General features: G+C 53.4%; 1 protein-coding gene across 1 annotated transcript; it reads left to right on the top strand.

Annotated features, from left to right (window-relative positions):
- The first annotated feature begins 1794 nt into the window (after window positions 1–1794).
- On the top strand, window positions 1795–3185 carry LOC142819380 (uncharacterized). The gene is made up of 2 exons (XM_075906029.1): window positions 1795–2344; window positions 2540–3185. The coding sequence occupies exons 1-2, from the start codon at window positions 1795–1797 to the stop codon at window positions 3040–3042; spliced, it is 1053 nt and encodes a 350-aa protein (XP_075762144.1). The 3' UTR covers window positions 3043–3185.
- Window positions 3186–14141: the final 10956 nt, after the last annotated feature.

Raw genomic sequence — 14141 nt, 5'->3', positions numbered from 1 at the left:
TACATGAGGGCACAAAGTGCCAGGCAATGGAGTCCCAGGCTCCCTGTACTCACATGAGAAGGTGACCGAATATAACCCTGGCTTGCTGCACGACCCTGGGCATGTCATAAAAAAAAAACCCCCTCTTGCCTCAGTTTCCCCATCTGTAACATGGGGCTAATAGTTGCCTGGCTCACAGGCGCTGATGTAAGCCGAGCCAGACAACTAGGCATTTAGTTGTTTGGAGTTTAAAACAAATTCCCCAATGGCCACGTTCACATTGCTTTTCCACGACTATTCCAGCTTACTGTAGACTGCTGTGAACTGAATTTTCATGATCACGAGTAACCTTATGGGAAATCCAAGTCCAAGAGTTATCCAATCAGGGACACGGAAACAATCCACTCGGTCTACCTCAGGAATGGGCAAATACCGGCCCCCGGGCCGGATCCGGTCTGCCAGGGCTAGCCCCAGGTGGGCCCCACTGCTCTATTTACCGTTCCTGGCCAAGGGGAGCTGCAGCAAACAGTGTCCAGGAGCTGCAATTGCTGGTACCTAAATATAGCAGCATTGGCCTGCCAGGGGTTAACCTTGGTGAACAGCTGCCATTTTATTGCTTGCTCCTGGTCTACCTGAGCAATGAAAAGATACCACCACACCTCAAATGCTGAACACCAAGTACTCCTTGTCAGTGTTCCCTCATTTGTTCCACTCCTGAGCAGAATGAATTTTCTTATGTGCACCATTGTGGAGGGGATGTGCGACACAAAGATGTGTGACATGGCAGGGATGTGCGACATGGGGATGTGTGACACGGAGGGGATGTGCAACACAGGGATGTGTGACACGGTGGGGATGTGCGACACGGTGGGGATGTGTGACACGGAGGGGATGTGTGACACGGGGATGTATGACACGGAGGGGATGTGCGACATGGTGGGGATGTGTGACATGGAGGGGATGTACAACGCAGGGACGTGCGACACGGAGGGGATGTGCGACATGGTGGGGATGTGTGACACGGAGGGGATGTGCAACACGGGGGTGTGCTACACGGCGGGGATGTGTGACACGGGGATGCGTGACACGGAGGGGATGTGCAACACGGGGATGTGCGACACGGTGGGGATGTGCAACACAGGGATGTGTGACACGGGGATGTGCGGCACGGCAGGAATGTGTGACACGGAGGGGATGTGCGACATGTCACCCTATTGGTGCACATGACAAAATTCATGTGGCGGGAGTGGGGCCAAGATGAGTGTGGGAAGAGGCACTGGGGATGAGTGGTTTGCTGGTGTAGAAGGGGGTACAGGCTCTGTGCTGGTGGTTGGGGTGCAGGAGTGGGTATGGGCCCTGGGCTGGGAGTGTGGGCTTTGCGGTGAAGCCAGGGATGTGGGTAGTAGGGTGCAGGAGGGTGCTTAAGGGTATGTCTACACTAGAAAGTTAGTTCGAACTAACGGACGTTAGTTCGAACTAACTTTCCTATGCGCTACACTAGCGCTCCGTTAGTTCGAACTTAATTCGAACTAACGGAGCGCTTAGTTCGAACTAGGTAAACCTCATTTTACGAGGACTAACGCCTAGTTCGAACTAGCTAGTTCGAACTAAGGGCTGTGTAGCCCTTTAGTTCGAACTAGTGGGAGGCTAAGGCTTCCCAGGTTTCCCTGGTGGCCACTCTGGCCAACACCAGGGAAACTCTATTGCCCCCCTCCCGGCCCCGGAGCCCTTAAAGGGCCATGGGCTGGCTACTCACTTTGTGCCAGTTGCAAGGCTGCCAGCACCCGTGCCTGCACAGCCTGCACCTGCCACACAATGAGCCAGCCATCCGAGGGCTCCCAGCCCTCCACTGCTCCCCAGGACCAGCCTGGCGGCTCCCAGGAGCCTGCCCGGGGGCGCAAAAGGCGGGCGCCCGCCTGGTCAAGTGCGGAGATCGTGGACCTCATCGAGGTTTGGGGGGAAGCCTCCAATGTCCACGATCTCCGCACTAGCCACCGGAATGCGGCCGTCTATGGACGCATGGCTGCCAGCCTGGCCGCCAGGGGCCACCAGCGCAGCCGGGAGCAGGTGCGCTGCAAGATTAAAGACTTGCGGCAGTCCTACTCCCGGGCCTGCCTGCCAGGGGCTGACCCGGAGGCCTGCCCCCACTTCCACGCCCTGGACCGCCTCCTGGGGGCTCATGCCGTCCCTGCCCCCCGGGACGTGATTGACCCCGGGGCAGAGGGACCGCTCCTGGACACCGAGGAGGAGCAAGAGGGCTCTGAGAGCCAGGAGCCTGCTGCCAGCCTTCCCAGGACCCGGGACCCCCGAGGCACCCCACAGAGCCGCTCGCCTGCATCATCAGAGGCCGGGGAGGCGTCCACCTGTGAGTACCCTCGTGTTCCCCTTATGTGTACGGGGGGCTGGGGCAAGAGGGAGCCCCGGGACCGTGCGCCTGGGCCTTGCCCACCACGGAGCAGCAGCTGGGGATCCTGCAGGGGCCCTGGCCTTGCAGAGGGGAGCTGGGTTTCACACACCTGGGCCCCTGGGGTCATTGACCGCTGGTCTTCTTGCACCACAGCTGCAGCACCGGGGACTGCAGGGCGCACCACACCGCCTGCAGCAGCCGCCCGCGCCCGGGCAAGCAGGACAGCCAGGAACCAGGAGGACTACCAGAGGCGGCATCTCCGGTTCCTGGACCGACAGCTCCGTCTCCAGGACCACTGGGTCCAGGAGGACCTCAGGCTGCGCCAGAGGAGTCTGGAGGCCCTGGAGGAGCAGGGCCGTGCCCTGCGAGGCCACCTCCAGAGCCTGCTAGACCGCTTTCCATTTCCTCCTCCCCCTGCTCCCCCTCTTGCTCCCCCTCTTGCTCCCCCTGCTCCCCCTCTTGCTCCCCCTGCTCCCCCTCTTGCTCCTCCTGCTCCCCCTCTTGCTCCTCCTGCTCCTCCTGCTCCTCCTGCTTCCGCTCCTGCTTCCTCCACACCCCCTGTCCTCTCTGCCCCCCCCTCCACAACCATTCCCCACCGACGCCCCCGGACCCGCAGTGTGGCGAGACGGGAGAGGCACCCAGACTCCCACCCCTGAGCTTTCCTTTCCCTTCCTCCCTTCCCTCCCCTCCCCTTCCAGCTCCCTCGTCCCAGGTTTCCCCCTCCCTTCTCCCACCTTCATTCCTCCCTCCCCCACCCCAGTTCTGTGAAATAAACAGACGTTTTTGTTGGAAAAACAGGTGTCTTTATTTGACAGTAGGTAGGGAGGGGAAAGGGGAAGGGGGGGGTAGGGTGGAAGAAGGCCCCGGTGGGGCATGCAGGGAGAGGTCAGTCCTCCTCCTCCTCCACCTGGAAGCTCTCCCGCAGGGCTTCCCGGATCCGGATGGCCCCCCGCTGGGCTTCCCGGACGGCGGCGGTGCGGGGCTGACCGTAGTGTCCAGCCATGCGGTCAGCCTCAGCCATCCAGGCTGGCAAGAAAGCCTCCCCCTTCCGCTCACACAAATTGTGGAGCACACAACATGCCGCCACCACGGGAGGGATGTTGTGCTCGGCCAGGTCCAGACGGGTGAGGAGGCATCGAAAGCGGGCTTTCAGTCGCCCGAAGGCCCCCTCCACCACGATGCGGGCCCTGCTCAGCCTGTTATTGAAGGCCTGGCGGGAGGGATTGAGGTGTCCCGTGTAGGGCTTCATGAGCCAGGGCTGCAGTGGGTAGGCGGCATCCCCCACCAGGCAGACGGGCATGTCCACGTCCCCGACCCTGATGTGGCGGTCGGGGAAGAAGGTCCCGTCCTGCAGCCGCTGGCACACGGAGGAGTTCCGGTACACCCGGGCGTCGTGTGCTTTGCCGGACCAGCCCACATTTATGTCCGTCAACTGTCCCCGGTGGTCACATACGGCCTGCAGGATGACGGAGAAGTACCCCTTGCGGTTCACGTACCGGGACGCCTGGTGTTCCGGGGCACGGATGGGGATGTGCGTCCCGTCGATGGCCCCCCCGCAGTTGGGGAAGCCGAGGGCGCCGAATCCCCGGATGACGGCATCCGGGTCGGCGAGGCGGACCACCCTGCGGAGCAGCACCCGGTTGATGGCCTTGACCACCTGCGGAGAGAGACACAGCAAAGCGTCAATCAGTGGGGCGCCCGGGTGGCTGGGAGCGTGCGTGCCCTGGCAGTGCCCCGCGCCCCACTCCCGGAAGCAACCCCCCTGGCGGCGTGTAGTACGGCCGGGACAGCCCGACCCCTCCGGTGCGGGGCGCTTTCGCCTCCTCCCGCCCCCCCCTTTGTCCCTGGGGCGGCCCATCCCCTCCTCACAGCCCCCCTCCCCCCCGGCTCGGTGGCCGACGAGCGCCGTACCTGCATGAGCACTGCTCCGACAGTGGATCTCCCCACGCCGAACTGGTTCCCGACGGATCGGTAGCTATCCGGCGTGGAGAGCTTCCAGAGGGCGATGGCCACCCGCTTCTGGAGGGGGATGGCGGGCCTCATGCGAGTGTCCCTTCTTTGCAGGGCAGGGGCGAGCCACTCGCAGAGCTCCAGGAAGGTGTCCCTCCTCATCCTAAAGTTCTGGGTCCACTGTCGGTCGTCCCAGCGCTCCAGGACGATGCGGTCCCACCAGTCGCTGCTGGTGTCCAGACGCCAGATGCGGCGGGGCACGCCGGTGCCGGGGCGCCGCCGCGGCTCCTCCACGGCCCCCAGGGCGGCCAGGCGGAGAGGCAGGGGGCTGACGTTCCCCAGGTGGTGCCAGGCAGCCTCGAGCCATTGCTGGCAGGCTTGCAGCAGCAAGTCCAGAACGTGCACCAGAAGGTGCAGGGCGAGCCGTGGCTCCATGTTGCCACCTGCGGCGGCCCCCCCGAAGGGAAGCACCGACACAGACGGGCACAGAGACCGACGCTTTGCTGTCCCTCGGCGAGGTTGGCAAGCAAGCAGGAAAAGCTGAGAACCGGCTGTCCAGGGGGGGTCCCTTTAAGCACGAGCCTCAGATAGCCTCAGACAGCAGCCACACAAAGCAACTGCTGACCTGATGCCCTGCCAGAACCGGTTTCAGCTGCCCTTAAATGCCCCCCTGCGTCCAATCAGTGTGGACGCGCTAGTTCGAACTAGCAAAACGCTAGTTCGAACTAGTTTTTAGTTCTAGATGCGCTAGTTCGAACTAGCTTAGTTCGAATTAACTAATTCGAACTAAGTTAGTTCGAACTAGCGCTGTAGTGTAGACGTACCCTAAGATACTGGGGGTATGTCTACACTACCCCGCTAGTTCGAACTAGCGGGGTAATGTATGCATACCGCACTTGCTAATGAAGCCCGGGATTTGAATTTCCCGGGCTTCATTAGCATAAGCGGGGAGCCGCCATTTTTAAATCCCCGCTGCTTCGAGCCCCGTGTAGCCGCGCTACACGGGGTTCGAAGCAGCGGGGATTTAAAAATGGCGGCTCCCCGCTTATGCTAATGAAGCCCGGGAAATTCAAATCCCGGGCTTCATTAGCAAGTGCGGTATGCATACATTACCCTCCTAGTTCGAACTAGGAGGGTAGTGTAGACATACCCTGGGAGCTCAAGGTGGAGCAGGGATTCGGGGCTTGGGCTTATCTGTGTGTCTCTCGGCAAGGAGGGGCCCCTTCCCCCAGCTGCAGCAGCTCCCTGCTGGGGTTGATGGGTTGGGGCTCCTCCCTATGGTTCCTGGCAGTTTCAGGGCAGGGGAGAGGGGTGAGATCTCTCTCCCCACTGCAGCCCTGAGCCTCTGCACCGGGCTTAATGGGAAGCTGCGCAGCCATGTGGCTGAGGGGGAACTTCGCTCACAGTGAGCTATTCAGGAGCAATGAACGGCTCCAGAAGGAGCCACAGCAGGGCTAGCACAGGGCTGTCATACCTGCAGCTGCCAGGCACCCAGCTCACAAGGGGCATTTATCACTCAGTCGTCTTTGTGCTGGTGGAGCTGGCTGGAGAGAGAAACCAGGGAGAATTCTCCGACCATTCCCTGCTGGCTCCACTCGACAGCTTCGGCCCTTGCCCCTCTGGCTCTGTGGAGCTGTTTGAAGATGACCACACACTGACCACCAGGCTGGGCAAATGGACCAGCCCACCGATGACTTTGCAGGGGGGCCCAAGGTTGTGTGAACCCTCCCTGAGTCAGGAAATCATTTTGAATCATGGAACACTTGAGAAAATCACCATCTGCTCCAGGACAATGTGCAGCCAGAGGAAGAGATGAAGCCCAGTGAATGCATTATGTGTCCAGCTAGGGCACGCGGCACTGGCTCGCTGCTTGGACAGTGCTTTGGAGACAGTGTGAATGGGATGGAATGATCTGGGATGGGTAAACCTCACAAAGTCTGGGACTGTTTTGGGTCCGCACCAGGAGCTCAGCTGCTCCTCGAAACTCTCTTAAACCCCTTGCTTCTGCTAAATGTAGCAGAAAAATAAAATCTCACTAGATGTGGCTTGCTCTCTAATGAGATTTGGGATTTGGGGGGGCTTCCTGCTTCGAGGTAAGCTGGAAACCGCATAAAAACAGGGCATACCTTGCATTTTAGTGTCCCAAGACCTGGGAGGAAACCAAGAGATGCTGCTGCAAAAATGAAAAAAAGTCAACAATTTGAAATGCCAGCACTTCGAGTCCATATCTGGGCCTCTAACTATGAGGAGTTATTTTCAGAAGCACTAATTCATAGAGTTTAAAGCCAAAAGAGACATTAGATCATCTAGTCTGGTCTCCTGTAGATCACAACCCATTACATTTTCTCCATTACCCCTGCACTGAGCCCAATAACTTGTGTTTGACTAAAGCTTATCTTCTAGAAAAGGCAGCCGGTCTCGATTTGAAGAAATTAAGACACAGAAAATATACCTGGGAGTTTGTTCCCATGGTTAATCACCTTCATCGTTAAAAAAACTGTGCCCAGTTTCTCATTTTGGTATGTCTGGCTTCCAGCCATCGGTTCTTCGGTATTTCTTTCTCTGCTAGATTATAGAGCCTTTTAGTACCCGATACTTTCTCCCATCCAGGGACTTCTATTTTGCAATCAAGTCACTTCTCACTTTTCTTTCGATAAGCTAAACAGATTGGGTATGTCCACACAGCCAGTGGCAGCAGACTCCGTCTCACGGCAGTGAGAGTAACTTAGAATTTCTTACAGGTACCGTCCTATTGCAACTTGGGTCCCTGCCAGTTCTTTAAATAGCTCCCTGCTGGCTTTTGCTGCAGCTTGCCGGAGCTGCGCATTTGGGCACACCCGCTTCCTTTCCCCTCTGCACAGGACTGCTAAAAACAGCTGTGCCGGCAGCACTTTTAAGATCTGGCTTGGGCCAGGCTCTGAATCCCACCCCCTCCACTTTCCTTAGGTTCCAGACCTTGAGCTGGTTTGTGGCTCTTGTCACACTCGCTCCAGTTTTAAAACAGCCTTTTAAAAAATGTGAGCACCAGAGCTGGACACAGGATGCCAGTTTCAATCTCCCATGCTGTCCACCAGCCGTTTTCAAGCTTCTTTTCTCATGACCCAGTTGAAGAAAATCATTGATGACGGCGACCCAACATAATTTGACTGGAGTTTGGGCTTCTGGCTGGGGCTGAGGATGAGAGCTTTGGGATGTAGGAGGGGGTCTGGCATTGGTTGGGGCAGGTCAGGGCTGGGGAAGGAGGGGTGCTAAGGCAGCTTCCTGCCTCTCCTGGCACCACAGACCATGCTGAGCCTCAGAAGCAGCCAGCATCAGGCTCCCAGCCAATGGGAGTACGGAGCTAGTGCTCAGGGCAGGGAAAGTGCACAGAGCCCTGCGCGCTCCCCCCCCCCCCCCCCCAGCTATGAGCCAGGCCTGCTGCCAGCCACTTCTGGGGTGCAACGCAGTCTGCGGTGCCAGGACAGGCAGGTAGCTGCCTTAGCATCCCCACTAATCACCTGCACAAGGAGACCCAGTGCCTGACATTCCACACCTCAGTCCTGGGTTGCGACCCCTAGTTCGAAAACCACTGCTGTATACAGCGGTAAAATCACCTTCCTTCCCCCTTCTTCCTTTTTGTACAGCCAGGGATCGCACGAGCCCTTTTGGCAACAGCATGGCTCTGGGAATTCCGGTTCCGTTGCTTGTCCACTAGGACCCCTAAATCCTTTGCAGAGCCACGTCTTTCCAGGACATTCCCCCCCCTTTTGCCTGTGCTCCTTGCTCCTCAATATTTAGCATTCTGCCCTCCTGTGTGTCATCCACAGATCTGATCAGCAATAGCTTTACATTTACTTCCAGATCCTGGATGAAAATGTTGACACGCGTGTGACCAAGTACCAATCCCCATGAAACCTCATTAGAAACACCCCCATTCAATGATGATTCCCCACGGACGGCTATTTTCTGAGATTTGTCAGACAGGTTTAAATCAATTTGCCGTGTGTTGTATTGATACTGTATAGTGCTAATTTTTCAAGCAGAATGTTGTGCGGTACTAAGTCAAATGCTTTACAAAAGGCAATGAATATTACATCAATGCAGTTACCTTTATTAATCCAACTTGTAATCTTGACAAGGAATGAAATCCAGTTCCTCTGAGAGGGCCTATTTTCCATAAAACCATGTTAACTGTTATATTCCTACCCATTCATTTTTTTATCAATTGAATCCTGTGCCAGTTTTCCCATTATTTTGTCCAAGATTGATGTGAGGCTAGTTGGCCTGTAACAAGTGGGGTCTTCCTATTTGCCCTTTTTGAATAGTGGCACAACCGTAGCACTCTTCCAGTCTTCTGGAATTACACTGGTACTCCCAGCTTTATTAAAAATTAACATTAGTGGGCTTGAGTTCTCCTCGGTCAATTCTTTTAGGACTCTTGGGTGCAAGAGATCCAGGCCTTCTGACTGATAATGCCTGTCAGTAAAAGGCAACATCCTCCTTAATGAGCTAGAAAGTCCTTCATCACCCACATGTGATACAAATACATCATCCTGCTTCTTTTTACATGCAAAAATATTTATTGAACACTTTTGGCTTTTCTGACTCATAATTAACAATTTTAACACCCACAACTCTCACTGACCCCAATGTGCTCAGCCCCACTAAAATCAAGCCACTTTGGATATGTCTACGCCTCATGGCTATTTTGAAATAAGCTATTCTGGAGTAGTTATTCTGAAACAGCTTATTTCAAAATAGCATATCTATACTGCTGGGAAGCCTCAAAATTAGTCCGAGGCCGGCTTCCCTAATGTAGATGTGTTATCTCAATTTAGAGCCCCAGGAAGCACTGGGGAGGAATTACTTAAAATGGCCCTGGTGAGGAGCTATTTTGAAATAGCAGCAGTGGAGCATCTACACACACCTTATTTCAAAATAGTTATTTTGGAATAGGCATTATTCCTTGTAGAATGAGGCTTACTGATTTTGAAATAAGCTGTCTGTGCTTACCACATTATTTCGAAATAACAGAATGGCTGGGTAGATGCTCATACTGTTATTTCAAAATAACTCTAGGTATCTTAAAATAACAGTGCAGTGTAGACGCACCCTTTAAGTTCTTAAGGTCCCATCTAAGCTATGGAAACGGGCACTGGTGTAACATCTGTGCCAACTCCTAACATACACACACAGTGTTGATGCAAAATATGGCGTGTACAGGGTAACGATCCATCCAACATCAGTGCAACACATTTACTTGGTTCAGAGCTTCCCGATACTTCTGACAGCAATGGCTTTATCTAGGCTCAGAAGTTCTTCTCTCCCTACCAGTTATATCCTTCGACACCATTGTATGACCAACATGGCGATGTATAACAGCTTCAGTCCCAAGCCACCACCTCCCGTCTCCTCAGCCTGGAACCTCGTAGTGGCCTTATGTGGTGCCCTCTATGAGAGACCTAAGGCACCTAGTCCTACCCATCGATCCATTGCATTCTCAGGGGGCTCTCCACCCGGAGGTAGGTGGCACTGGAGTTACACCAGGGATGAATTGGCCCATTGTTTTTAAACAAAGGGTTTTCCATGGACGCGGCATGGCTCAGTGAGCAGGCTTCATTACTTTAATGGAGGGAAGGAATCAGTCTCCAATAGCTATTAGAAGGCTGGAGTTTTCCCTTCTCATGACGTGACACTTTGCTGGTTCCTGCACTGTGTGTGTAAAAAAGACAGTACAAGCCCTGGTTAGTAATGTATCTACCCGGGTTTGGATTTTACAGGGTCTACAAGAATCAAGGTGCTGTAGCCAACTTACCAGGCCAAATGGATCCCTGGTGTAAGCCCATGGAAGTCAACGAGTTCCACTGGGGTGGGATTGTCTGACATGTTTATTGCCCTTTCAAGTTGACGCCAATGCTCCTGTTGTTACAGTGCTCTTAGCAAACAGGGTAGAATTAAAAATAGCAGAAATGGGAGGTGCCGTGTGTCAAACGCTCCACTCCGCTTGTTTCTTTCAGTCAGAGAGAGAAAGAAAGACAGGCGATGGCCAGATGCTGGGTCTCAAGGGCCCCCTAACACAGCGCCCCTGGGCGGTGTTATGCTGCAGCAGCCCCCGTGTCATGGTGACGGGTCCCTGCTACAGCGGGAGTGCTGCAGCTCACGGTGTGATTCAGTGAGGCAAAGACCCTCAGGTGCAGCTCTGGCTTCATAGTGTCCCCTCATGCATTGCACTTTCACACTACCACGAGCACCATGGCGCGGTACCCGTCATGTTGCACTCCCCCCCACCATGGCTTTGATGCGTGGCCTGTGAGCGCTATTGTTCCATGCCATAGTTATCCCCCCACATGGCAAATCTGGTACCCCATGCTGCAGTGGATTTGGGCTGCCGTGCCCTGTTGCCGCAGCTTTGCTGCGTGTGGCCCAGTGGAGCTCGGGAAGCGCACCCAAGGAGGAAGATACTTAAGAACAACAGCACACTGCAAAGAGACAGCGTCCTGGGAACATGTCCGAGGAGCAAGGCCAGGGAGGCCGACAGCGGGAGGAGGGGGGAGCGAGGCAGAGGAGCTGAGCGAGGGATGGAAAGAGAGACGGGAAGGGGAGATGGGTACAGAGGCAGCCATGGAAGCAGAAGAGAGCGAGGGAGAGGGAACAGGAGAATGTAAGCAGAAATCTGGTGCCCAGGATGTGTGCTTTGCTGTCAGCCGTCTCTGATTAACAGGCTGCCTTCCAGCTCCAAACCGACTGCGTTTCTGGCAACAACCCCCCCCCCCCCCCCCCCCCCGGCTTCCTGACGTGGGCGGGGCTTACTGAAAGGTTACATTTGCACAATGTGCCTCTGGAAAGCTGTGCCAGGGGTTGCGGGCGGGGGAGAGCGAGCGAGCGCGAGAGAAGGCAGCTCCATTCTGCTGTGCCTGTGTAATGGAAAAAACCCTCGGGGGGACGCGCAGGAAAATATCACGTTACACTCAACCAGCACCATGCCCGCTTCCAAGCAGCCGGTTCGGCTGAGAGTGTGGGGAGAGCGAGCGGCTGCCCAACCAGGGTGCCAGGGGTCTGTATGCAGCGAGGGGGGGGGAGTGGGGAGGAGTGGGAGGGTGCAGAGGAAAAAAAGGAGGGAGGGAACAGCTAGATCAGGAGAGTAAGTGGTGACAGAGGGAAATGGGTGAGCAAAGAGAGAGAGAGGAGCCGTGGGCTGTAATACTTGGTCTAATTTCAGTGGCTGGATTTGATGAGCAGGTGCTGGGTTGTGTTGGTCAGACCAGATCAGCTGATAGTTCCTTCTGGCCTTAAACTCTCTAATATACGAATCTAAAACTACGAATCTATTGGGGGGGGGGGAGAGAATGAGGCACCTAAACCACCTTAACTCTGCCCCACAACAGAAAAAATGGCCCCATGCTCTACCTGGGGCTTTAAAATTCTGTTTCTTCTCTTCTGGAAGCACAGATGCAACACTGCATTAGGACAGCACAGCTATTGCATGATGGGCAGCGTTAAGGGTGTGTGGGTGTATTTCTGTATCTGGACATGGCTCCGTTTCTTTTAAGAGGAACCTTCCTGCTAAAGTTTCAGGATTTACAATGTTCAGTTTAGGGATCATTAAAAAAGCCTCGTGATGCTTTTTACCCTTAATTTTCTGCCATAGCCTCCTCCAATTTAAACGCCAGTTGAATATAATTTTTTGTTTGGGAATATTAAACAAACTGCTTGAAAAACCAAGCCTTCTCTCTCCTTGCTCCATGATATCAGCGCTCTGCCCTGCTGCTTCGGTTAGCAAGTTCAGTCACTTTTTCCATCATCAGTTTTACACAGAAACAGGGCAGTATCCTGTAGTCACAACCCGATTTGCTCCCAAAGCAGAAGTCCGAGATGCAGCGTGTTCTCTGCAACAGAACCCCAGACCCACCATGTTTTATTCACTTCCAGGGAAACCTCCCTGCTTTGGGCCAGCTTTCAAAGCATCTTTCCCCTTGCAGTGAATAATTTTGCAATGCAAAACTACTGCAAATCTATCTGGCTGCTTTTTGAAATCTCCTTCATTAAACCTGTCACAGTTTGACAGCCCTGCTGGATGGAAGGGTGTATAGACTGATTTCCAAATAAAGAATGAACCCAATTTTTGTGGGGAAAGGAGTGTAAAAACTTTCCAGTCCCTTTTAGAGTCTCTCTGGCTGACACTTGGAATAAAGTTCAGTGGAGTTTGCTGGTGGGATTGTCAAAAGGAGCTCATGGGATTTAGGAGCCCAACTACCATTGACACATAATATTATTTAGGAGCCCAAATCCCAGAGGCTCCCTTGCAAATCCTTTCCTTAAATCATTTATCAATTACCAAAGTTAACTTAAATGCCATGTAAACCCAGAGTAACTCCACCAAAGCCTTACTCTTGATTGATACCAGCATGACTGACAGCAGAATCTGTCCTATAACAAACTTTCAAAAGCAGCATTTGGCTCACCAGCTGCAACATCCCAAATGTTTTTTCTGCCAAAAAACAATAACTCCTGGGAGAACAGCCTCTACCTCCCAAATGAGTGCAAGGTCAATGCTGTCTCGTGCATGGCCAATGCTGGTGGTTTCCATGTACTGCTGAGTTGCTGGCAACTTAGCCCATATATCAGTTTACTCCCTGATTTTGCACATTTTTACAGCTGCAAGTAAATGCCCCTGCTTTTTTTTTCTATGGCAGTGAATGCAGTGAATAGCAGGTGCAAAAATGTGGGTGCCATTATTTGCAGGTGCCAATCTCTGCGTACAAAAGATGAAGGCCATTTGTGCAAATCAGGCCCTCGAGCTATGTCCACACTACCGGGCTATTTTGATATAATAACTCCCGAAACTACTATTTTGAAATAAGCTTATTCCTCTTCACAAGCAGGAGTTAGCATTTTGAAATAATGAGGTGGGTAGTGTGTGCACTCGCCTTGTTATTTCAAAATAACTCCCCAGTGTAGACATGCTCTGAGGCTGTGTCTAGACTGGCAAGTTTTTCTGCAAAATCATCTGATTTTGCAGAAAAACTTGCCAGCTGTCTACACTGGCCGCTTGAATTTCTGCAAGAACACTGACGATCTCATGTAAGATTGTCAGTGTTCTTGCGGAAATACTGTGCTGCTCCCGTTCAGGCAAAAGCCCTCTTGCGCAAATCATTTTGCAAGAGGGCCAGTGTAAACAGCACAGTACTGTTTTCCGTAAAAAAGCCTCAATTGCGAAAATGGCGATGGGGGCTTTTTTGCGGAAAACCGTGTCTAGATTGGCCATGGACGCTTTTCCGCAAAAAGTGCTTTTGCGGAAAAGCATCCTGCCAATCTAGACGTGCTTTTCCGAAAATGCTTTTAACGGAAAACTTTTCCGTTAAAAGCATTTTCGGAAAATCATGCCAGTCTAGACGTAGCCTGAGAGTCCACAGACAGGAGGAAAGACCCAGAGTGGATTATCTGGGTGTGTGTCTACACAGCAATGTCATTTCGGAATAACGACTGTTATTCTGAAATAACTATGCGAGCATCTAGACAGCAATTCCGTTATTTCGAAATAATTTCAAAATAACGGATGGCTTATTCTGACTTCTGTAAACCTCATTCTACGAAGAATAATGCCCATTCCAAAATAGTGATTTCGAAATAAGGTGTGTGTAGATGCTATTTTGAAATAGCCCCTCACCAGGGCCATTCTAAGATATTCCTCCTGGGGCTCTAAATCGTGATAGGACGTCTACATTAGGGATGCCTGCCTCGGACTGATTTTGAGGCTTCCCTGCAGTGTAGACGTGCTATGTTGAAATAAGCTATTTCGGAATAACGATTGAGGAATAGTTTATTC

The sequence above is a fragment of the Pelodiscus sinensis genome, chromosome 22 (assembly GCF_049634645.1).
Source record: "Pelodiscus sinensis isolate JC-2024 chromosome 22, ASM4963464v1, whole genome shotgun sequence".
Lineage (NCBI taxonomy): Eukaryota > Metazoa > Chordata > Testudines > Trionychidae > Pelodiscus > Pelodiscus sinensis.
Note: the sequence above shows the minus strand (reverse complement) of the source record. Positions and strands in the feature narration are given on the sequence as shown.

Coding starts and splice junctions, on each gene's coding strand:
- LOC142819380 (XM_075906029.1), top strand. CDS start 1,795: ATGAGCCAGCCATCCGAGGGCTCCCAGCCCTCCACTGCTCCCCAGGAC. Junction 2,345..2,539: donor GGCCGGGGAGGCGTCCACCT/GTGAGTACCCTC, acceptor CTTGCACCACAG/CTGCAGCACCGGGGACTGCA.